The 24,456-nt window shown below is 39.4% G+C and overlaps 1 protein-coding gene across 4 annotated transcripts; it reads right to left on the bottom strand.

Moving 5' to 3' along the window:
- Positions 1-4,194: 4,194 nt before the first annotated feature.
- CRBN (cereblon) lies at positions 4,195-24,269 on the bottom strand. Of its 4 annotated transcripts, none has more exons than XM_048068644.2 (11): positions 24,109-24,269; positions 20,379-20,491; positions 20,008-20,210; positions 18,977-19,126; positions 17,452-17,614; positions 14,191-14,253; positions 13,408-13,492; positions 12,760-12,875; positions 11,206-11,270; positions 9,337-9,468; positions 4,195-7,772 (listed from the first exon to the last, which is right to left on the bottom strand). In XM_048068644.2, the coding sequence occupies exons 1-11, from the start codon at positions 24,173-24,175 to the stop codon at positions 7,589-7,591; spliced, it is 1,341 nt and encodes a 446-aa protein (XP_047924601.1). In that variant the 5' UTR covers positions 24,176-24,269; the 3' UTR covers positions 4,195-7,588. The 4 variants fall into 4 exon arrangements, with proteins under 4 accessions (XP_047924601.1, XP_047924612.1, XP_013037807.3 ...); XM_048068655.2 differs by having other exon boundaries at positions 20,379-20,488; positions 24,109-24,263; XM_013182353.3 differs by lacking the exon at positions 24,109-24,269 and adding an exon at positions 23,526-23,923.
- Positions 24,270-24,456: the final 187 nt, after the last annotated feature.

The following is a 24,456-nucleotide window of genomic DNA, read 5'->3' as shown; positions in this document are numbered from 1 at the left end:
AAATTGAAGTGTCCTTGTGCAATTTATTGAACTACTAAAATCTTGGGAGGGAGACAAGTAATAAAATTTAGTGCTTTAGTAGTCTATTCTCTTTTAAAGAACACTTGACAAAACTACATCCTTTAAGGCAACTTCTGTGGAGATGCTAAAATGTTAGCAAGTACGCTTTATGTTACACACAATTGTCCGGGTCAAACCCCACTTGGAGGTAGGATTTTTCCGATATTTAAGGACAGAAACTTGAAAGCTTTATGATCTCCGGTGCCTGTTGAAAAAAGCACAAACAGATTGTTCTGAAAGCATCATAATTAAATAGTCCTGCTCTGAATTCAGCATGGTTAGCACATGTGCTCAAATAGCTCGTTTAAAAGTCTTGTTATACTTCTTTCCATTTGGTTTTTCCAGCATCTCTGTTTTATTACATCTCAAAGAAATTAAATCCTAGTAAAAAGGAAACTGCGTTCAATCAAAACAATGGCATATTTTAAACAAGCAGTATGAGGCTGAGTTCTGGAAAATGATCTGTTTGAATAAACATTTTTTTATAGAGTACAAAATATTTAAATATCAAATTGGGAGATAAGAGATGAAGCATTTAAACATAGATGGTCAAGTAAAATACCCTTCTCCAAAGGATTACCTGACTGGTCAAACAATGTGCACAGTGTTTTAATTAAAAGTTACGTATCAGAAACACATGGGGATTTGCTGGTTGGTAGCTGTCCGCTGCTCCCCACTGTGATGTCCCTTTTAAAAATCAGCTGCCAGTATTGATGTAAATCAATCTATTTCAGTTTGGTTGGTGTTTTTTCTTTTTTTTTTTCTCTTAAAAAAAAAAGATTAACATTTCCCATATACCCTCTTGTCCTTGGGGGGACATATCTCAACAGTTTGCAAAGAATAATGAAATAAACTCTCTTTTTCCTGTGTGAAGCTAATTTTCGTCCAAATTGGAGTCTGGAGCAGCAGGACAGGAGTGCACAGACCAAAACATCCTTGCAGCCCAGAGCCGCTGTGTTTGCGGGAGCCACAGGTGCCTCCCCTGCCCAAGTTCATCGCTGCCCTGGGGGGAAACCTTGTGTGAAGGGCAAAATGGTAAATAATCCAAACTGGCTTCCCTCACAGATGGTTTCTGAGGATTGATGAACGTTTTTACCATTCTCTCAAAATGTAATGATCTGTAAAAATGATTGAAAGGCCAGATTGGCTTGAATGAATTTTTAGGGGAAAGGGCATGGCTGATTCTCCCTGCAGAGCCCATGAACCCAAGGCCTGAAGGAAAGATATGAGGAGGAAAATAACCACAAATGCCCCACGCCCACCTGGTGGGCGGCACAGCAGCTCAGCAAACCCTTCAGAGGAACGTCAGCTGCGCCAGAGGGCAGCGTCTGGAGCAGCTCCCCCAGACACTGCCACACTGGCCTTTCCAGTGCATATACAGCTACATCTATGTGCAGATAGCTCTATATATGTCTGCTGTATACGTAGATACGTGTATAGAGGCCGTGAGGAGGCGGCCACCACAGGCCGCCTCCTGTGGAGGCCCGGCCTGTGCAGCACATGGTGCCTGCACTGTAGGCAATCCGTTCCCTCAGCCTGCCAGCAGAGACGGGCCTGAGGCACTCCAGGGCACAGCCAGCCCTCCTGGCTGCCAGGGTACCCTCCTGATTCGTATTCAAGATGCCGTCGGCAGCACTTCCTAATTTCCTCTCATCTTCAAACTTCGTATACTTTTGAGTCCTGTGTGCAGATCATTTACCATTGAAGAGAATTGGCCTCAAAATGGCGTCCTGAAGAACCCCGCTAGTGTCTGGTCACCAGCCTGAAGTAATCTGTTCCCTGTGCCCTTGCCTCAGTTTCCCTGCACCTGTTGAAAGAATATTTTCTGCAGGTGTGTGCAGGTGTGTGTCTGTAGCCCTGTCCCCATGTCCCCACAAACCAGGCACAGCCCCTGAAGTCACCCCGGTGGCGTGGCTGGAGTGGGCCAGGCGCTGCGCTGGGTTTCCAAACGCAGTAACATGGTGGAGTAGATTCACAAAGAAATCTCCAGCACACATTTGCTTCTGGGAACTGTGCTTCCTAAACAGTTATGAACTGTGCCATGGTCTGTTAAGTTTACACCTCGGCCCCCCCCCAGACCTTGTTTCAGTTCAGCTTGGGGAAAGAGCGATGCCTGTATCTACAGCTTGCACAATAAATAAGCGTTGTACATGGGAATTCATCTAGCTGAACATAAAAGCAGGATTATTATCCTTATTTTACTTCCCCATATGGTACAGACACAAATGGCTCATTAGCTTAAATGGGAATCTCGAGGGATTAGGACTCAAATAGTTTTTTGATGGCAATACCAACCTATTTGTTCCCATATACTAGAAGCAGAGGTACCAGTGGGCAGAGAAAAAATGTGTACAGCGAGGAAAACATAAACTGTGTCTGAATGCAGACAAGTGCCACAATACTTGGACACTGATGAATCTTTTCAATTAGTGTGGCCTCTCAGCACTCTAAAAGTCACATTTGCCTTTTCTAGAAGAGCACTCTAAGATTACGGAAGCCATGGAGCACACTCCCATATCAGACCCGTTATAATTTCTCTATGGAGCCAGTAAAATCAGGGGTAACATCTTTAGGTATCCAGTCTTCTATAAGGGCTCTCGTTCAGGTGGGTAACCTTTCTTACAAGCCTCAATAAATCAACAAATCTAGCGGAATATTGTCGAGCAGGACCAGCTGTAGTGTAATCATTCCTTTTCCTCCCTTCAAAAGCTTCTCCCAGCTCCAACGGGACAGTGCAGATTATGTTCCATTAACAGAGCGTTGTGCTAGCAAGACTAACAGCATCCTTCATTACCAGGCTGTGCAAGGGGACAAGGATTTAAAGCTTTGACATTTTAGGTAATTTCTTTATAACTTGGTAAGACAATAGCTCCCAAAGAGTCTGAAATTCAATTCAGCATGCTCCACTACCTGCATATAGCCTAAACTACAATCCTATAGCCTCATTTAGTCATTGTACCTTCAGATAAAAATGTACCAAAAGAAATACGAGGCCAGGAAGCATGCTCCAGGGCATGTGCTAGTAGCTTTGTGAAGAAGCTGTATGGCAATCCCCATCGCAATCCTTGTGCTTTTGTCACACACTCTGTGTGATTTTGTATAACACTTAGAAAAACTGTGGGGCTTTCCCAATAGCATGGCACCCATCCCGAGTTCGTACTACCTGCACATTTTGGGGGGGGGGGCGGTCATCATGCAGCCATGCAAAGCTCTTGTAAGACACCAAGATTTGAAAATACAGGGAAAGGAAAGGTCCAGGGCGTGCTGCAGAGCTTTATTAAGAGCAGGACATTCTTGTAGTACAAAAAGTCCCGCACTAGCAGTGTTATCTAGGAATTGCTCAGGCAGATTAAAATAAGTGCACAGATGAGACAGAAGAGTTTGAGATAAACGTCCTAAGGGTTCATTTTAGTTATTAATTGGAATGACAACCTATGTTTTGTCTTCATGCTGTTCTGTGTCTTGTCTGTTCTTTGCCTGTTGAGGCTGGACATTCTTTGAAGCAGAACCTCATTTACTGAACACATTATTTGTCAGGGTACTTAGAAGGAGAGTATCTGCTCCTTTAATAAGGGTACGGGGTCAAGGACCTTTTTCCAAAGCAATAAGGGATAATATGAAAGATGGGAACTAAGTCTGGTTGGTCACACTGATTTATAAGAGCACGTAAGAATGAGGGAATGTTTACTCCAGCAGGGTTAGCTGATGGAGGACTTCTAAGGCCTCCTGGTCACGCTCAGGGGTGGGCTAACAAGCTGCAGGTGCTGCTGGTCCCAGGAAGGACGAAGCTCACAGCTACAAGATGGGAACCAGGGGGCCCAGACTGGGAGGGTGCAGAAATTGCAGGGCTCTGCAAAGCCATGGAGGTGTGCAGGGTGAAGGGGGAGCAGGAGGAGCAAAGAAGGTGGATAGGTAAAAAAGAGACCCCAGCCTGGGCAGAGCCCCGGCTCCCTGAGCGCCCAGCTGGGCTCCAGTGGCCAGCCAGGAGCCGTGCTGGGGTGGAAGGGGTAGAGGAGGCAGCTGTGCCCATTGCTCAACTCCCTTAACATTGTTTTCTGTAACCAATACAATTCGAAACACAGTGTAAACCCATTTTCTTTCTGTTCCAGTCAGCAAAAAATGTGTCCTCCAAGATCAGTTTTGAAACAAATTGAGTTTTATTCTTTGCAAATGTTTGCAAGCAACAAGACTTTTCAGAAAAAAGTTGTCCCAAAAGGCAGAGGAAGAGTTAAAGCAAAGAATGTGCTACCCCTTCTGCAGCTTTTACAAAGCAATTAAAGGTGAAAAACAATGAGGAACAAAATTAATTGCAGCACATACAAAAATAGCATTATTATTAAAAAAGAACAGTTCGAACATTTCAGAACAAGTGTGCAAATGTCCTATTGTGATTCTACCTATTCATCTAAACTAAAATATATGAAAACTTGCAAAATTACAGGCTCCGATTGTATGACGTCTTTATTCTACGGCTACGGCAATGATAGCTTGGAAACGAACAGTTCTATGCTACTTGTACTCCAACCCAGCTGAGATGTTCTGCTAAACGGGGCAGTCCCCAGTCTACACCCCCCCCCAGATGCTTCTTCGTCCTTCCTCCGTCAGACCTGCCACGGATGTGGCTGTGTGATCAGTACTCCGATCCCGTGACTCTGTAATTCCCAGGTCTCACGTACAGACACAAATTACAGCGGGAGAGAAAAGAGAAGCAGTCCCTTTTGGCAGCAGCCAGCATGTCAGTTGGATTAATTACAGCATGAAACTACATGCCAACCCATGAATGTAGTAAATACAGCTATTATCATAAAATTTGCTGATTTCCTTTGTATTTAGCTCTCAAAAGCGTATGATGTCCATATTTGTCAGAAATAGTTCTTCACAATCCCAACATTCTAGTAGTTTTCTCTCCAAAAAAGAGAAAAGAAGCATAGAAAATATTAACCAACGTATTGAACCATTCACAACTCTACATCCACGCTGAAAGTCACGTGCGGTACATTTTGGGAATTCTTACATGTGTACCACTTCAATGGCCAGCTTCACCACAGCAGGATTCATCATTTCTGCAGCAAGGTGAATTATACTTGCTTTCAACCTGGAAATTGTCATGGACTTTGAAATGGCAAATTACACAGAAGGTTAGGCAGATGGAAAAGCATCATCAACAATAAAATTAAGTTAGAGCGAAATTTACTTCTGACTTATCTCAATTATATTAGTTTACATTTGACTATATATACACAATACCAAAAATATGCCTATTTTGTATTCAAACATTGCCACCATAATGCCATTTTTCAGTTGAGGCAATCTAAAAGACTTGGCCAAAACCCAAAACACCTTATGAAGTTCAGTGAGAGCTGAGAAAATGATCATTTTAAAAGCTCCACTCACCAAACCCTCTGTGGATGCTTAAAGCAAATGGCAGCAGAAGGTACTTTAAAGCACCTTCAGGCTTCCCACTGCCCACAAGACCTACTGAGGGCGATAGGAACAACAGATACTTGAGTATCTCAGAGGGAAAAAATAAACTAAGCCTATAGCTAAGCCACACGTGTCTGTGTGCACCCATGTGCGTGCTGCATGTATGTCCGTGCCTGTGCAGGGAGTGAGGGGGAAAGCTAAGTATGACTTAGGTGGTTGCTAAGTACAGAAGTTTCACAGTCTCTTGCTCACACTACCGCTTAGCATGTCAGTCTTTTGAAAGCTTATTATAGAAACATAATCAAAATACAGAATGTTTTCTTTAAGAAAATGAGCCATCGTTCACCCTCTATTTGTTCAGAATTATATTCAAAGAAGTATTGCTTTTCATGGTTCACTGGCAAGTCAGAGCACTGCACACACAATTAAATATGGTATTAAAGATGTCTACGGAGAGAACAAAAGTTATCACAGAAGCACAGAGGTAGAAGGCTTCAAAGAACTAAACCTGAGTTACACAATCATTAGTTTCTACATACCTAGCATAATAAACTATCCTAACAGCCTTTCAGCTTCTAGCATCTTTTCACATCTGGATTTTTTCTCAGCTGTGCTGTAACAAATACCACATTACCGCTTAAATCGGCTACTTGTCTTGTAGAGGTCCGGCTTTAGCCTTTCACTGCAGTAATCTATCCATGCTACATGTTTGATGTAAGAGTGTGACTGAGAAGGAACAATTAGTGGCTTATGTCTTCAATCTTAAGCAGTTTTGTGTCATAGTATTTAATAATGCAAGTTCTTAAAGATTTACACAGAAGAAATGAAGAGTGAATGAAAAAGCTTCAAAAGAAAATATGTATGGACACACAAACTGAAGAAATCTTGCCATCTTCAGTTTCTGCCATCAAAGTGCATTCTGATGAAAAAAATCAACCCTGCAGCAGCAAAAGCTGCCCTGTTTTGGCACCCATGTCTGTAGCACAGACAGCACTCCAGAAAACAAAAACAAACAAAAAGCACTGCCTTTTGTTTCTGTTTTAATCAGGAACGTTTGCCTTTTGTAGGGTAAGGTGCTAATGTAAAATTTTACCTTCTGATATGAAAGTCTAAAAGAAAAAAAAAAAAGATATGTTGCCTCCCCCTTATCAAAATATGTGTTAGTGAAAATTCTCCATAGTCACGTATTGCAGAGGATACTTCATGGAACCCTGGGCATGCATACCTGTAAACTAATCTTCACAGAAGCAATTTTGAAAAGTAAATATAAGCACATTCAACAGTAAATGACAATGTATTTTATGTTCTGGGATTGATCTGTATATTTTGTATAAATAATTTAAAATTTAAAAGACTTTTGAAGTCAGAAATGCTCAATATATCAGATAACTTATAAGGACCATATACATAATGTAGTTTTTTTCAAAGGGCATTTTGTAACATACTTGTTCTAGCTGCAGGCAGCTCTTGCTTCTGCCAGTTACAGCACTGCCACTAACATTTCCAACACACTATCAGTCAAAATACATGCTTCAGCCTTGTACTCTCTTTGATGGTTATTCAGCTAATATTTGAGAAACAGCACAAGCATAAAATTGGAAGTATTCCACATAGTTAGAAACAGGGATTCTCATCAAAAACACATAAGTATATTATGGGAAATACTCCGCAGTAAGTAACTGGTATCTACCATCATATATTGCATAAATTATACTCTGTTTAATTGCAATTTTAGTTTTTGTCTCCTTCTTTCACTGTAGGTTGATAGCAGTAAACATTTCTGAAATTATACACAGTAGTAGAAAGTTCAGTCAACTCTGACCAGATGAATCAAAGTGATTTCTTGGTGTCTCATACCACCTTCTCTCCCCAGCTGTCATTTTAAAGATTCAACCTTCAGTTCTCAGGGTGGCTGAAGCAACAGTAATGTGGATGCACACCAAATCCAAACGTAGTGAGCCTGCTTGTTTGGTGTTTTTTTTGGGGGGGGGGAGTGTAGTTTTTTGTTCTGTTTTAAGGTTAAGTAGGCATCAGATGCAGAACTGAGTAGATGCATCTAAGAGACAGACTACTGCCTGTTCATCTCCAAAAGCAGGTTACTAGATTACAGGCAGAGTAACGGTGATCTATCGTGGCCCGATTCATCATCTGTTTCTGGAATCCGAGGCAGGAGAGCAGACCGTGTCAATCCCCAGAATTTTTGAGGTGACATATCCTTTTTGGTAGCTGTGAACTTCCATCCCATGTGGTTCCCACAGATTCTGCACTGGGCTATAGTCCACGCATACCTATCAAAAACAAAAGAAAAGGTTGATGCTGACTTGTAAAGAAAAGATGCTTTCAAAATACCAGACCACAGTTCACTTATCAGGTAAGAAGAGAATTATAGTTTCAAGCTGGATTTTCAAAGAATCTTAGGGAATCAAGGTATCCAGCTCTCATCTAAAACCCTGCAAATCTTAAAAAATAAATCAGCTTTCAAGCACAGAAAGTAACGAGTATTTTAGTAGCACAGCATTTCAACAATATAATGAAATGCTGTGTGCCATAAAAAAGAGTCAGAAAGTGGTTCTTGGAGAGTAAGTTACTTAATGGAAATAAAAGTGTTTTTTGCACTGCTGATAAATTAAAAGGGAACCACATTTTCCAGACAGATTTTTCTTTAACAGCTTCAAAAGTCAGAACGTGAATATTTCAAAACCAGAGAAGAAAAGAACCAAGAAAACAGGTAAGGATGAGAAAAATTAACTCCAGATACTATGAGCTAAAAGTTTTCCTCAGGGAATCTTAAAGCATGCAGTTCTTAGGACAGATACACCACCTGCCCTCCAAGTCATTACTCAGCGTTTTGTGATAGTCCAGAAAATAAACGAAATTAAAAAAAAAAAAATGCAGGAGTCAATGAGTACATGTATTAGTCAAGAACCTTGGACTGGCTAGAAATACAGCAACGTATTATTTTATGCTGCTTTAGACACACAATAGCCAAAGGGACAAAAGAACGATTTCTGACATTGCAGTACAGAAAGGGCCACACAGAAAAGTGATTTGGTGAAGCTGTAACAAGTATTTTTGTGGAACTATAAATAATGTTTCTGTGAAACTGTAATTCAAATATATTTTGACATTTCAGCTGCTGCTGAGAGGTTAAATATTCAAAGTTTTGAACGTGTGCCTGAAGCATGCTTATCTAGGCAAAAAAATTCCTACCAGAGAGGTGTGACATTTTGATGCAAGACCATTCATTATTAGGTACACATTTACATCTTGACAATTAAGTCCGCTACTATTGCAGGGAACGAGAGTACTTAAAAAAAATAACAATAATCAGATTAATATAATGTTAGTCATTTTTAAAGTAATATAACATTTATTCGGTTTTTAGGTCTAAAAAAATATATCTCAGTAGAGTAACTGCATTTATACACTACGTTTTCAATTTGTACTTGACATACTTCATGATCAAACAAAACTGCATGGAAACAACAGTTCTGGTATTAGTTGTGGTTTACTTAAAACCATACACAAAGAAATTCCCAGAAAATCAGTATCCTGTTCATAGCTCTGAGATTCAAAGGGTATGTTTTAAAATCTTAATATGTTAAAATATTCAAAAAAATTCAAGAGAAATTCTGAAAACATTTTACATGAATTTATCATTCTTTATTTTGAAAAGTCTAAATTTACTTTCTTATTTTTCATATGAGCTAAATCACCATACACATTTTAAAATTATATGTTTTACTATTCTACTGTCATAAGAATACATTTACAACTGAGTTTATTAATAAAATAAAAATAAAATAAATTAATTAATAAAATTATTAATAATTTTTCTTCTAATTGTATTACCCAGGAAACCAGCTGTGTTCTGTTGATGGTCGTCCACTGAGATTCAAGTTGCAGGCTTTATATACAGTAAGAGTTTCATGGATGTATCCGTGCGGATTCACATACGCTGCCATGGGTCCACATAAGGACAAACTATGACAGACAATTAAGAATTTAGCCAAAGTTCAAGAAAGAAAAAAAAAAAAAGCTCTCAAATGTAAACAGAGGAAAAACAGCCGATGGTTAAAACTATTTTACACAGCAAAAGAACTACATCAGTCTGTAGAAAAAAAAATATCTATTTTTAACTATGTTATTAAAAACTGAAAGAAAATAGTTACGTAAAATAGTATTCAAACAAGTATAGTGAGGTTACTTCTGGCTGGTGACCAGACACTAGTGGAGTTCCTCAGGACTCCATTTTGGGGCCGGTTCTCTTTAATGTTTTTGTAAATGATCTGCATGTGGAACTCAAAAGCATACGAAGTTTGCAGACGATAAGAAATTAGGAAGTGCTGTTGACGACAACTTGAATTCGAGTCAGGAGTGCGCCCTGGCAGCCAGGAGGGCCGGCCGTGCCCTGGGGTGCCTCAGGCCCGGCACTGCTGGCAGGCCGAGGGAAGGGACTGCCTTAACGTACTCCTGTTACCTAGTTAAAAGTCTCTACTTCAGTAAAGGTAGTTAAAAAGGTATTATCCCAAGTAAGGATTAAAATGTTCGGCTGCATCTTGCCCAGCTGTTTGCTAAGGAGGACAAGTTATTATAGGATAGCTGACAGGATGTTGTTATGCAGCTCCCCCATTTAAGGTTTTTATTAATGTTTCCCTCAAAAAACTACAGCCCAGTAGTTGTAAAAAAACAAAAAAAAAAGCACGACAGACTCATAGTTTATTTTACTTGCCTCTACTGAGTAACAACTTCCAATAAAAACAAGTAGCATCTATATTGCTACTCTTAAATTGAACTTTAAAAGTCAGCAAAAATGTGCATTCATTACACTAACATCTCATCATTCTTCTGTCAAAGTACATCATGTCAACACAGCAGGAATTGTCACTTCTGGAATCCATCATTTAATTGGAAGATAAGAAATGGGTTTTAATTATCGCATCAGCTTCTTTTCACACTGACAAAGGAAAACTGTGGGGAGTCTTACGTTCTTTCACCAAGGCATCTTTTAACCTTCATATTATCATAGGTGATGGACTGACATTAGTTATCCAAGATGAAAACAATGACAAGACTGGCAGAAGTAGCAATCATTTGGAAAATGTACAGTCTTATCATTGTTTAACATGGAAAATATTGTATAGGTCAAATATACAATGGGGGCATACTGCCTAGTACGGTTATTAGCCTATATTCTTTAAATGAGAGAGGTATCACAATGCTTAACAACATACATAGGTAATGTGCTTATACGACAACATCCCGGGACCCTATCTGTGCCACACAATTAGTGCATTTTAATCTGCTGCTCAAGTTTGTTGGCGTACAGAAAGTCAGAATGAAGTGCCAGGAAAGTATTTTTTGTCCTATTATTTCTGAATAAAGTTCACGAGGTCCCAAATTTTATACGTAGAGTTTTGGAGTTCAAAACTCACCACAGAGTGCATGTGGCAAGATGCAGGACTAGGTGATATAACAAGGCTTTTCACACTAACTTCTGTTACAATATACATGGTGATGTTTGTATTTACTAACTTTTTATTAAAAAAGCTCAAATAACTTGGTGTGTTTAATAAAGAAAATTCCCTATAAATATTTACTTAAATTTTATTAGAGCTGTGGAAAACACATTAGCTATAAGACATACCCCAGCAAAATATGTTTTGCTGTGCCAGTGTTTCTGATCAAGAACCTCACAAAGATTAAGAGCAATAAACTCACCTGAATATTTCATTCTTGGTTGTTATTTCTGTATCTTGGCATTGCTTACAACAAAGAGATGTACACTTGAAAAGAAAAACCAACATGGTAATTTCATTCGTTTCCAGATACTTGTCAGCACGCTGGCAAATAATAAAATTTCTCTCCCCTTCCCTCATAATAGACTTTGTACCAATTCCTTTGTTTATCTGGGCAGCAATCACATTTTCTCTTTAAACCAAAGGATAAAAATGTTTAGGCATTTTCATTACTTATGGTAAATGTTAATTGTTATATAAAATTAAAAAAAAAATCTTTATACACTTGCTTTTTAAAATAAAAAGAGGATCTGACTAATCTGACTACACAATAAGCAAGTCAACTTGCTAAGGTCTTTAAAATCTAACTTAGAAACAAAGCAACTTTGCTCTTCTAAGATATAACACAAAAGGAAGACGAATACAATCATTAAGATGAATGCAATCATTAAGTTTTGCTAAATTTGAGAATACTGTAGATCAATAATTTTAAATTTCTCAAGACAAATATGTAAGATGCATTGACCTTTTTCTTAAAGATTATGACAGAGCAATTTCTCCCCTACAATTTCTATAAAGCAGAACAAGCAATCACTGACATTACCAAGAAAATAGCCGTTTAAAAATCAGCTTAGTAGAATGCTTTACTATGAATTTTCAGGAGGTGCGCTGTTATATGAACACATTAATGAAACATTAATTTGTCTCTCCATTCAAAAATTGGATAGTGAATGTTCCAGCTACCACTACCAGACATAAGCAAGTTTACAGTTAAAACTTTTAATTATACTGATGACTCTTTTAATGTTTTCTGTTTAGAAAGAGAATAGCAATCTGAACTGCTATTGGAAATGTTGCAAGACGTTCTTGCAAACACTGCTCATAAAAACAGATGGATTCGACATGAGTTTGACTGACAAATACTTGCATTATAATACATAACATTATTTATAGTATGCTATTATTAAGCAATGTACTATGTAAAAATAAACTACATCCTACATTTAGAGCATTACCTGGCCATGGAATGGAAAGAAAATAAGAAAAGAGAAGTTTTAAAATAACTTTAAAAAGTGTTGCTTAACAAGTCAATACATGTCTTTTTCAAAAATCCTTTTAGTCTAAGATTTATATTCAATAGCTCAATGCTACAAAGATTTATCTTTTGTTACAAAGTCCTCAAGTCTTCATGGCACAATGCTACTTGATTGCAGTATGTTATACAGCAATATGGTGTTCTGATGATCCTAAGATTGGTACCAACAACACTAGACTTCTAGCACCACCTCTTGGTGAAGGAATTGCTGCGTGTTTTCAAATAATTTCTGACAAAAGCAAATGTGACTCTTGCTGCCAAATAAAGTGTAGAATTAACAGCATTTTCTTTCTTAAGTCATCTTTTCAAGGTGAAGGTAAAATAAAAACTCCCAAACTCACTCTCTAGACGTATTATTTGTTATAGATTTTAACCGTCACTTTGTGTGTGTGTGTGACAGAGAACAATTTAAAGTAAGTAACAGGTAAAACAAATACTCACTCTGTTCATAATATCTAATTCACACCGGAGTCGCTGAACAGCACTACCTATTTTAAGCAACTGTATACGTAATGCATCATCAATTGGCAGGCAAGCAGCAACTCTGTAAGAAAAATCTAGAAATGAGAAAGTACCAGACCTGTTAGAACTTAAGGAAGAAATAAAACTTACTAGTTCTTCTCACAGATTGAGTGCTAAAACTTAAGTTTATATTGGACTTTCACAGGTCATCTCAGCATATCCTTCTGCCCTAAGGCTGGATCACGTACACCTAAAACTGCTTCTAACATATTTGTCTAATCCATAGTTAAAGATCACCAGTGATTGACCACTTGGACTTACATAATAATTTTTAAAATCTAGTATGCTTTTGGCTCATGTTTTCTTATGAAAGATTTGTATCACATTCTTCCTGCCATGGAACGCAACAGAGTTCTATTTGTTTTACTGAACATCTTTCAAAACAGCTGGAGATTTTCACACCTTTAAAAGTTCTATCATCTTTTTGTCAAAATCAGCCATCAAAGTTTGCTGGAAACTGGAAGTGAAGAATGGACTGTCAATAGAAAGTAATTATCTAACCCTTATTTTCTTAGGATTTTTTTCTCCTACATAATATTTGATTTCATAAGCTAAAGAACATCATACCTATTGGATTTGTTGGAAGAGACTCATCTTTAAGATTTTCATCCCATTCATGTAGCTGCCTCTTGACTCTTTCCATCAAGGTTTCCTTTTTTTAGAAGAAAAGCCTAATTTAAATACATAGGTATTTCTGTTTTCTTTAAAAAAAAAAAAAAAAAGGAAGCAAGATGTAGAGTAAGCTATTTTCCCTACTGGACATTAGCTTTTAAGACTTACAATAATTATAAACACTTCATACCTGTGTATTTTTAACTTAAGTGCAAAAGGAGACGGGAAATGGGCAAAAATCAACCAGTGGTAGGTATAAATCTCATCTCAGGTAAGTAGACAACTATTCAAGTTCTAGAGATGTATAAAACAGATCAGGGTTAGGCAGAATTAGCCTTCTCCCTACCTGTCCCTCCCTTACAGTAATTGCTTTATGTATTAATATACATATCTACATACATAAATAAAGAAATAAATTACATATATTATACATATAAAATATCTATATTTTTTAAGTAAGCCGACACCTGAGACTGAAGTTGGTTAGGACACTCATTTGAGGCGTGTGGGACAGAGGATCAAGTTTTTTGCTCCACGACAACAGAACAAGAACCCAAACCTCTCGTACCTATCCCAGATGCATGCTCTAGCACCAGGGAACAACTATACACAGGCAAGTCCTTCCCGCTCTTACCAGTAAACTGAAAGCTGTACCCTTCTTTAAAACATAACTTACAAGCCAACAAAATGAAAACTTTTATATTATCCAATAACTAGATATTATTTGGTAATACTTACAGCATCATACAAAGAGTAAAGCCAGGGAGGCCAAGATGTCAAACTGGCACAGTGAAACTTCCTCTAAAACCAAAATCACAAATATTTGTTCTTTAACACTGACAGATCTTACCAACATTTCTTGTTTACGCAAATAAAACAGAGGCATATTTGACTATTTAAAGATACAACAAATGATCACCATAAAAACCAGTACTTCAACATGAGGCTTCCAAAACACTTCTCAGATGCACTGAGGACTTTTGCATAAAATAAACAATACATAGATTTTCTCAGAAAATCTGTCTCAGCATTAAAAGTATTTTTACTGCTTACTAATGAGAAATACACATTTCCAAACAGTATCTATCTGAAATCTAGACAGTTAAAAAACTTAAGTACTATTAGATAGCGCATCTGTTCCTTAGTCACCATCAATTATTGATGCCTCAGCAACCACAGCAAATCACTATGTAAGGTGATTAAACCATTTCATATCAATTTAGTCAAACACATAAATACATAAAATGAAAGAAGGAGATTAATGGGCCACAGTAGGTACCTAAGCTGATATCTATAAATTCAAAGAATATATGGTCATATTTTTAAAGCGGAAAAGTGTTGTGTTAAAAACATAGCTAAAAATAACAACACACAAGTTAGGAGTTCCAGAGGATGCCTTCTCACAGCAGAACAATTTCTGACTAAGAAAACTGTTGGGTAGCCTTGATGCTTAATCACGTATCGCTATCCACTCTTGTTCTTGTATCTATTTGTAATGGAAATCATGTTTTCAGAAATGCTTACTGAACATCGATACTTATGACAGCCTACTGAAAATTTATTAAACAGCTTTATTATCACTACCCAAAGACGGCGAACGAAATTTTGCACAATATCCATCTAGCAGCCTCGTGTGAATAAAATTACATACCCAAATGGACTATGGAGTAAGAAACAAACGTGGAGGAAGAAAACAAGAATATCAGAAAAAAAGTCCTCCGAAAGTCTCTTAATTATTTTTACTGACTTCTAGTCTTTTAAAATAAAAATTTCACTAGCAGGAGTTAGCCATGCTAGCTGCATCATACTTCACTGGGCATGACTAATGCGTGCCCTTGAATTGTGTACTAAAACATCTGCACGCTAAAACACAGCAGGTAAGGTGGAACAAAATAAAAAGGGACGCCTCTAACACTTCTAAAGTATCTTCAGCATGTGTGCACCCTGTGCATATCCTGCAGACAAGAAACCCTACGTTTTAACTGCACTCATCTGACAAAACTGAATTTGTCAACCACCAAATTACCAGCAGCGTAAAGGTATTTGCTTAGTTAATTCTCTAATTAGTTGATGAATTCTCTACAGTGGGAGAAGTATCTCCAACCAAACAGTGGCGAATTGTTTAGAGTTTCACCACATCCCCTCTCCTGTCCTCAGTGCTAACTCTTGTCCCATTAACCTCACCGTGCACACTTACTGACTGCTAATGATAGTTGGTCTTTGTGCCTGAGAAGGAGCCAGGTTTACACTTGAAAGGCTTTGCTGGTACAACTCTGCTAGTACAACATGCCAGCAGGCTGCTTATTATAGGAATGTAATTTATTCCAGCAAAATTATCCTTTGACAGCATGCTTTATTTCAGACTTCTAAAGGAAAATGCTGTATGCTGGTAAAAGTGCACGCACGTTCACTTGAATAAATGCATATTTTAGCACCTTTTAAATAGCACAGATGCCTCTAGCACAAATCACACCTTATCGTTCCCCTGAGCAATGCAGAAGTTTGTAGCAAGACTCCACTTAGGAGTCTTGAAAATTCTGCCCTATGATCTTAGTGCAAATTCCCTACCGATTTCAAGTATTGTTACAGCTGCAGTGATGCAAAAATAGTGTAAACAAGCAATGACAGAATTTGTACCAGTGAAGTAAAAGTAGAGCCTCATTCCCTAATGGCAATACCAACATCTTGATAGTGATTATTTCTCCTCTACTGTTTTGGTTTTGTTTTTAATCAAAGAGTAAAGCAAATAAAGTTCTGAAAGCTCTAGGAAATAAAATTGGTAAGACCATGGAACTGCTAGTTCACCCACATTGTTCGTGTGTAAAACCACTTTCTTCCTCTATTAACTAACACATCAATGTATGTAGATTGCATAAAACAATTAGAGATTTGTGACCTTTTTCTAGCGTGTCACTTTCAGTAACATAACAAAATTTAAGAACATTTCTAAATTAAGTGTAAAAATGGGTTCTATATTAGCTATCCCAGAAAGTCTGTTAAACAAATACCAATAAATAATAATAATAAAAAAAAAGATTTAGAAATGCATGTGCAATTGGACTGAATAAATTTGTTGTACAGAAATACTGCTGCAAACTGAGAAAGAAAATTGCTAAGCACAAAAATTAACAAAACCTTGAGATATATAAATGTTTATAAGAAGGTGAACATGCACCATAAAGCATGCTCAGAGCTCTGACCTTCAGCTTAGCTGTTAGCCAACAACTGGGTGGGAATATTTGACTGAGTTAAAAAACAGAGTCCATCTTTCTACTGTGGATCCACATTTTCTGTAAAAAAGGAACTGCAGGTACAGAAATCAATTCTCTAACTGAAGCAGGTTTTAAAGCAAAATTAGCAAATGGAGTTATGATTCCAAACAACCAAGTTCTTACGTTTTAGACATCAAAGGTCTTCCGTTTCATTGTTGAAATTTGAGAGTCACCTCGGCTCTTTAAGAACCTCTTCTACCTCTATCAACCAGCCACAGAGAAAGAGTTATAAAAGCACCCTCACTTTCAAAGCCAAACATTACTGTAAGTACAAAACAAGACCCACGGCACTGTCAACACTGCCAATATTTTTATGGGCACAGCAATGACAGTTAACGTCAAGATGTTTCTTTGACCTGCCTACAAATAAAAAGCTATTAATTTGTTGTTTTTTTCATGAACACTTCATCACCTATACGCTTTAGCAATCATCATTCTCTCTGAGGTGCTTATGTAAAAATTAGTAACAACTGTAATATTATTACATTGAATATTATGGTAATAGCATTAATCAAATACTACTATAATTAAAAACAAATAGAATGCACACAAAACATGTATTTCCCTGCCGTTAACAGTTGATAAATAATCACACAGCCTGTAAAAAAGCAGAAGGTTGGCATCTAGCGTCCCAGTTGTGCATCCACTTCTGAAGACAGATGGAATTTCATACTCATTTTCAAAATACTGTCAAACATAGTAATTTTAAAAAAAATTAGCTTCTGACCTTTTGATATTTCTGCCACCACTGACGTAAAGCTCGGTCCTGCCACGCTGTAGGTTTTGAAGAAGGAAATATGTGGCATCGGCTGAGAGACTGCAGCTGTACTGCTGACATTGTTGAAGGCAGCACTCGCTCAGGGAGGATTTGTACTTTAGCCTGCTGGATTCTGATAAAAGGAAAAAAAGACAGATATATACACATACACTAGAGTTTCAAAAATTGATTTTACTGCTTATCACTACATGGTACTATAGAATTCAAGCAAGAACCCATTTCATCCAAGTTTTTTTTTTTAAGTTGTAGCAACGTAAATCAAATTACCATAGGGATCATACAGCACATTTGTAGCATCCAAACATACGAATCCAAAATACAGACATCCTCTGCTAAATTATTAAAGCCACTGTGCTAACTGGACTCTAGTATGCCTAAAATGAAGACAGAAGCAATACACTGAAGATTCTTCAATCTCTATTTTTCATTTGCCTTTAAAAATCAGAACTAGCTGCCTACCAAATATTTTTGCACTGGCATACAAAACTAGAAAATCACTGCTCTAACTTTTTCACCAAAAGTTACTTTGCTTTTTTCCTCTCACAGTTAACTTCCTTTTCCATGAGATACAACGGGAATGCCTACGTATCTTAAAGCACAGGGTATCTGCTGTATTTTAAAGTATTTGAAAGCAGAGTAGCTATATATAAGTTTAAGTCATTCCAACAAATCTAGAGCTTGCCATGATGAGAAAATTCATCTCACTACCTTTATTTCATACATTTAAAAATTCAGACTTATGAATGAAACTTGTGGACATGCTGTATAAAAGCGTTCTCTCCTAGTCAGTAGATGAGAAACCATCAAAATAAAATGCTTTAACAGCACAGATTTTAACTGTTTCTAGATTCAGCATTCTGAACAACGTCATTGCTGCTGCAGTTATCCAAGTGCTGCCATCTTGTGTTCAACACTGAGTTTTTTATATAGTAAAATTCAGAATTTGTTAACTGTAACCAAAGGGTAGATAGTAAGAAATAGCAAGTATAACAGGTATTTTTTATTTCTTCACCTGAAGGTCGTGAAAGCCTAAGAATGGTATCTATGGTGCCAGGGAGGCATATCTATGGTATCAGGGAGCCCTTCTACAAGACAACACAAGGCACATACCTGATAAAGGAGAGTATCTTCTCATTTCACATTTGGTTTAAGCACAGATGTGAGAGATATTGAAAGTTTTACCACTTATAATGCAGGTAAATCAACATCTTTTTCTGGCTTAGTTTTCAGAAACAAAGATGTTGTCACAGATGTTTTCACACACACACCACATCAAAATACCGGCAAACATTCTTTAGAGAATTTTAGAGCAAAGCTCTAACTAAAACACATACTTGAAGAAATTACCAATTAAACATAAAAACACTAATCAGTCAGTTGTGTGACTGACAGGCCAGATGCACCCCAATATATGGTAAATGCCTTGGTGAAACAAGATTTGCATTATGTAAAATTAAATACATTATTTTCTTACCCATCCGACTGGGTTCGTATTTCAAGCACCTTGAACCTCTGTCTTCCTATTGCTTTCACTTTGACTGTTTCAATTCCATATTCCTGCTCTTCTCTGTAGGCATATATTTCTGCTGTTGTTCCAAAATGTGCTTCCCTTTCACGTACATTACTAAAAGTAAAAGGATTAAAAAGATTACCTACCCTCCACATAGTACTGTTCATTCAGATTTCACAAGTTAATCCACCTGCACTGGCTGTACAGTCTTACCACTTACTGTTAGCAAAAAGCTAAACTTGGTAAAATACTTTCAATTAACTACAGCCATTATTTTTCCATTTTAAAAGCAACTTCTAATGGTATCTTTTTTTTTTTTTAACCAGTTAATTTGGTTTTCTTTAAGGGTGTAGAGGTAAGAACCTGGGAACACAGGGATCACCAATGTATCTGTATCGGAAATGCCAACGTTCAAAATTCTTTAGACCAACTTTCCAAAAACAACCGTTCCCACTTCTTACGTAATTAAACCATAGTAAATGTGGGGGAAAGAGGGAGGAATGCTCCCAGCTTCTTCCGGGACATATTGGCCTTTATCTTTTCCATTTCTCTAACATCTCATGTCTCTCTACTCTCTTGTCCAACCGTTGTGTGCGCTTGTTTGTACACAAAGCAAGCAAATACACCTTTATGACAATGAAGTCGTCAGAACAAGAATCTCATTTTTGTATTTCAAATTAAGGATGCTTCTTTAAGCAAAATGGGGCAATACATTCAAAGAGTGACTAATTACAAAAGGATGCTCAAACTAGGACGGCAGATGGACACTTTCTGTTCCTCTAATACAAACGTGATACTGTCATGAAGCAACCCAGTAACACATGAAACCCTCTTCACGATGTGCTGGAAGGTATCTTTTGCCTAACAATTTCGGACCACAACTTAGTTATTCACCACAAAACTGATGCAATCATCTGCTTTTGATTTAGTATCCAAAGTAACTGTGCTACAAATACATGCTGCATACCATCAGTAAACCCACTCGTGTATTTTACCTGTATGCAAGAACAGCAAATGTTCTGTCTTTCTGAATTAAATTCCGCACCATGCTAACCTCTTGAGGGCGAAAAAGCTGAAGAGGTAACGTCTGTCCAGGAATCAACATCACCATCACGTGGGGCAACACTGGGATCACTTGACAGCTGTCGTCATCGTGCACCGTTCTCCCATGAAACTCTTCCATATCAGAACCTAAATACTGAAAACAATAAGTAAGGAAATGACAGCAGTACAACAGGCTGGGTTGATTTACAAGGACAAAATAAAATTAGGCCTTTAACCTAAGGCTTTTACAACAGAGTTATGCAAAACCAATCAAAACTTCTTCAAACTGCATTTAATGGAAGACACATAGAGAAAGACATACCACATGTGATGTTGGCAAACTGGTGTCAAAATTAATGATGTTGGGCTTTTCGGCTTCTTTACCATCTTGATCTTCCACTTCCATTTCGTTGTCATCCTCTTCCTCACTCTCTGCTAATAAGCACATAAGGAATACTGTGTACAAATCAACCAATGAAAATTAAAATACGGAGAAAAGAGAATCATAGAAACACATTCAATATTCCCAGGCTAAAGCCCTTCTTCACAGGGAAGCAGCTTGCATATTTGTAAAAACTATGAAAAATTCTTGCAGTTACAGCAAAATCACTGTTCTATAGCAAGGGTCAAAAGCTGGTAATTTATTTTTGAAAGGCTAAGGAACAACCTTTTTTGGACAAAATTCTGACAAATTCTGACAGTTCAGATTTTTACTTCAGTAGTAGTTTTTAGTTTAAATTCCTAACGTCTTCTGCCTGTAACGCAGGGACGCCAGCTAACTTAATTTCTTACAGGATGCTGAATACACCACTTACAGCGGTACAACACTGTACAGTATAACTGTTCATAAAACAACTGACTTCCAGGTAATCTGAAGCTCTACATTCACACAGCCTCTTGCTGATATTTTTAGGCTCTTTCACTGCTGTCACCCTCTGCTCAGTGTGTACCACACATAATCACAAAACGCAGCGCACACAGAAAGGCACACACAGGAAAGGTAACTACAAAGGAGGAAGGCAGTATTATGACTCTACAAAGACCTTCAGGTACAAAACAGTATTTAAAAATTACTACTTCCTTGTCATTTCTCAGTTCTAGGTATCAATCCTGAAATTACTTTCAGGCAAGAAGACAGATAAATTATCAGTATGTTTTATTATTTAAACACATAGCCAGTGCATTTGTCTGTATAAAATCCACACAAATATGTTAAACTAGAAAAAAAAAGTGTTTCTAAAATGCTGTTTCACTGACCATTCCACGTATTACCATATAATGTGTGCCTGTAAATACTCACCCAGAACAAATACAACGTGATTAACACACATTTGTAATTGTATTATTTGATCCTATTTCCTGACACTTGGAACATAAATAATATTTATATGCCATGACATGTCTGAATTAGATTTGTTATAAACTTTGTAAATCATATCTGCAGGATTCTTATGCCAGTAGCTGCTGAGTAAAAGATAATCCCAACAGTGCCAAAAACCATGATTTAGATCTTGAAATCTAATACGTCAGCAGGAAAATATCCTTACAGTAGTCTATCCAGTTGCCTGTCTTTGCAATTAGTGCTGACAACTTAAAGGTGGAGCGATTATCTCATCTGAAACGTACCGTGAACAAACCTTACGAAGGGATAGGGTTTGTAAGGATCCTTCCTTCAGAAACACCAGCACCCTTGCTCACTTAGATCGTACTCCTTCTGAGTGGGAGGACGAGACAACAATGAAGAGATGAGCTGTCTCTGGAGAGTGTGTATTTCCCCTCCTTGGCCTTCAGGCACATTTGTTAAACCTACTCTTTACAAAATGTTCAGTTGATGGTCATGTTTTGGTTTTATCTCACTTGGTTTTTTTTAGGTCTTGCAGTTTACAGACCTTTCTCTGTAGGAGGAATAGCACGACAAGCTGACGCTACAGATCCAGCCAATACTGTATTTATATCGAACAGAAATGATACAGCATTACAGGAGGTTACGGACTCTCCTTGGTGTTTTATTAATTACATAACTTAAAGCAGTAAGACATCAACTTCCTAATTATTGTAAAAATATATTCCATTTCTGCATAAATTTTTTCTTCCATGATATTGAGTTCGGAATCCGAAGCATAAATTATTGCAAAATGTTTAAAATGTAGAAGAGGGCCAGCATGCTCTTTAGCTCGATGGAGACAAAGAATGGAAAGTTTTTACGTGGCTCTGGTGCAGCAGCATGGGCTGCAGGGAGGGAAGCTGTCTCCTTCGAAAATTATATTCTGGTTTACATGCACTCATTAAATTGTATGAATCATTAGCAGTTTTAATAGCCTTTTAGACAGAGGCTGTTTCATTTGCTCTTCGGAGCACAAAAGGAATTTACAGTCATTGATCTGAGAGCAACTGCGTCCTGCAAACTTTTGGTCGTTCTCTCCCAAATCGCACACTAAGGGCTGCGTGGTGGCAGAGGGAATCTGGAGGGCTGAGAGGAATGATGACTCATTTTACTGCAGCAGCACCATGTGAATGTCGAAAACACACCGCCGGCTTCACTCTCCTACTCAGTCACACTACAGGAACAGGAGATGGAAGACAAAAGGAACTGTATATTTGTCATTTAACCACATTTTTGTTGATTTTTTTTTTCATGATTAATGAGACCTCAAGTACACAGGAACAAGAGAACGGCAAGTGCCAAAGGCACAATTCTCATAGAATTTCCTTCCACAGCAAACTGCATCAGTTATGAGCAGGACTTACTGCTATATGCATGCTTATTCTGAAATAATTTTTTTTTCTTGTTTAGCAGGAGTTGCTTCCAAAACCAAAACATGAGCTCACGTCACTTTGGAGGCACTATATGCTAAATCAGAAAAATGCACGTTATTATGCGCTGGGTACCTACACAAGGAATTATGACAGTGTATGCGAACAAACCAGGCTGCTCTACAAATTCCAGCATGAACACTGCAGGAAGTCTGGACACGGCGCGGAATTCAACGCTGCCCTCAAGTGCGGTACAGAGGACATCCTGCTTCCCTGTTTACTAATGGCATTACAGAGCATTTAGACTGAGTGGAGGCCTTCTAAAACAACAGAAGATTTCCTCAAGTTTTGTTAGGTTTTACAGAGGCCCAAATTTGCAGAGTCGGGTATCTGCATTTGCCCACGTTGGTGGAAACTACGCCTCTTCAGCACTTTCACCTGACCAGCTGCCTAATGTCTACAGGCCCGGTGCCTGAGCGTCTATTCTTCCACTACAGACTGGTGGACTCGGCCAATAAATAAAAACGACACAAGACGTACAATAACAGCTGATTTTGCCCTTCTCTGAGCCCTGCCTGGTGCGGACAACCTCTGCACAACCCCAGCTACGCGCAGCGGCACTGCCAGCGCTGGGCATGCAGACGATGAGCGACGCCCGCAGCTTCATTAGCGGGAAGGCTGATAAGCAGGAAGGCTGTTAGCACCGTGCACCTACCTAAAGATGAATTGTGACAACATGAGCAGCAGCAAGGCAGGGACACCTCCCACTGCTGCCCGGCCTCAGACATATGCTAGGGTGAGCTACGGCAGAGCACTCAGGACGGGCTCCTGCACCCCAGAGGCCTGCTGAGGCCCAGGGGCAGCAGGACGGGACGGGCTGGGACAGGACAGGGTGGCTGGTGACCTGCACAGCTTCACTGCCCTCCTCCCTGTTCTCGCCCAAGCAGCCTGGCCCCCCTGCAGCTCGCCCAGCTGGCCACCCCACATTTCTCCACCAGCAGCACACCCTCAGCTCTACTGCTCGATCATTTTCACCCCACTCGCCGTTCCCTGCCGCTTCAGCTCCCAAAAACAGCCCGGAGGCCGCCCCGCAGCCTTCCCCGGCTCCCTCCCCAGGCCCGCAGCGGGGCTGAGCTCCCCCCGCAGCCGGTGCCGAGCCCGCCCCGCTGCCCCTGCCCCTGCCCCCGGCCCCGGCCCCGGCCCCGCCCCGCGGCCCGGCCCCCCCGGCCCTGCCTCACGCCCGGCCCCTGCCCGCTGCCCCCGGCCCCGCCGCCTCTCCTCCCCCCGGCGGCCGTTACCGGGCGCCGGCTGCAGGTGGTTGCCCATGTTGTTGCGGGGCTCGCCGCCTCCCTCCTCGGCGGCCATCGCTGTTTACCCGGAGAGGAGCCTGGGAAGCCGCCGCCGCCGGAGGAGGAGGAGGGCGAGGAGGAGGAGGAGGAGCCGCCGGAGCCGGCACAGGAGCCGCGGCCCCCGGCGGTGGCACAGCGGCCCCTGGCGGTGCCCGGTCCCCCTCGGGGCGCCCCGCTGGGCCTGGGCTCGTCCCTCGGACCGGCACCGGGCCTCAGGGCCTGCCTGCCGGCCTCGAGCCTGCCCGTGCCCTGCTGAGGGTGCTCGAGGCGGTTTATATAGCCTCGTGTCGTCCTCAG

Source organism: Anser cygnoides, chromosome 10 (genome assembly GCF_040182565.1).
Source record: "Anser cygnoides isolate HZ-2024a breed goose chromosome 10, Taihu_goose_T2T_genome, whole genome shotgun sequence".
Lineage (NCBI taxonomy): Eukaryota > Metazoa > Chordata > Aves > Anseriformes > Anatidae > Anser > Anser cygnoides.
This window is presented reverse-complemented; position numbering and strand designations above follow the sequence as displayed.

What these genes read in the sequence shown, in the direction of transcription:
- CRBN (XM_013182353.3), bottom strand. Translation starts at nt 23,598, where the DNA reads ATGTCTGAGGCCGGGCAGCAGTGGGAGGTGTCCCTGCCTTGCTGCTGC. An exon ending in TTTGCTGTTCTTGCATACAG is followed by an intron (nt 19,127 to 20,007) that starts GTAAAATACACG and finishes TTTTACTTTTAG; the next exon opens with TAATGTACGTGAAAGGGAAG. An exon ending in TCTTCCAACAAATCCAATAG is followed by an intron (nt 12,876 to 13,407) that starts GTATGATGTTCT and finishes TCTCATTTCTAG; the next exon opens with ATTTTTCTTACAGAGTTGCT.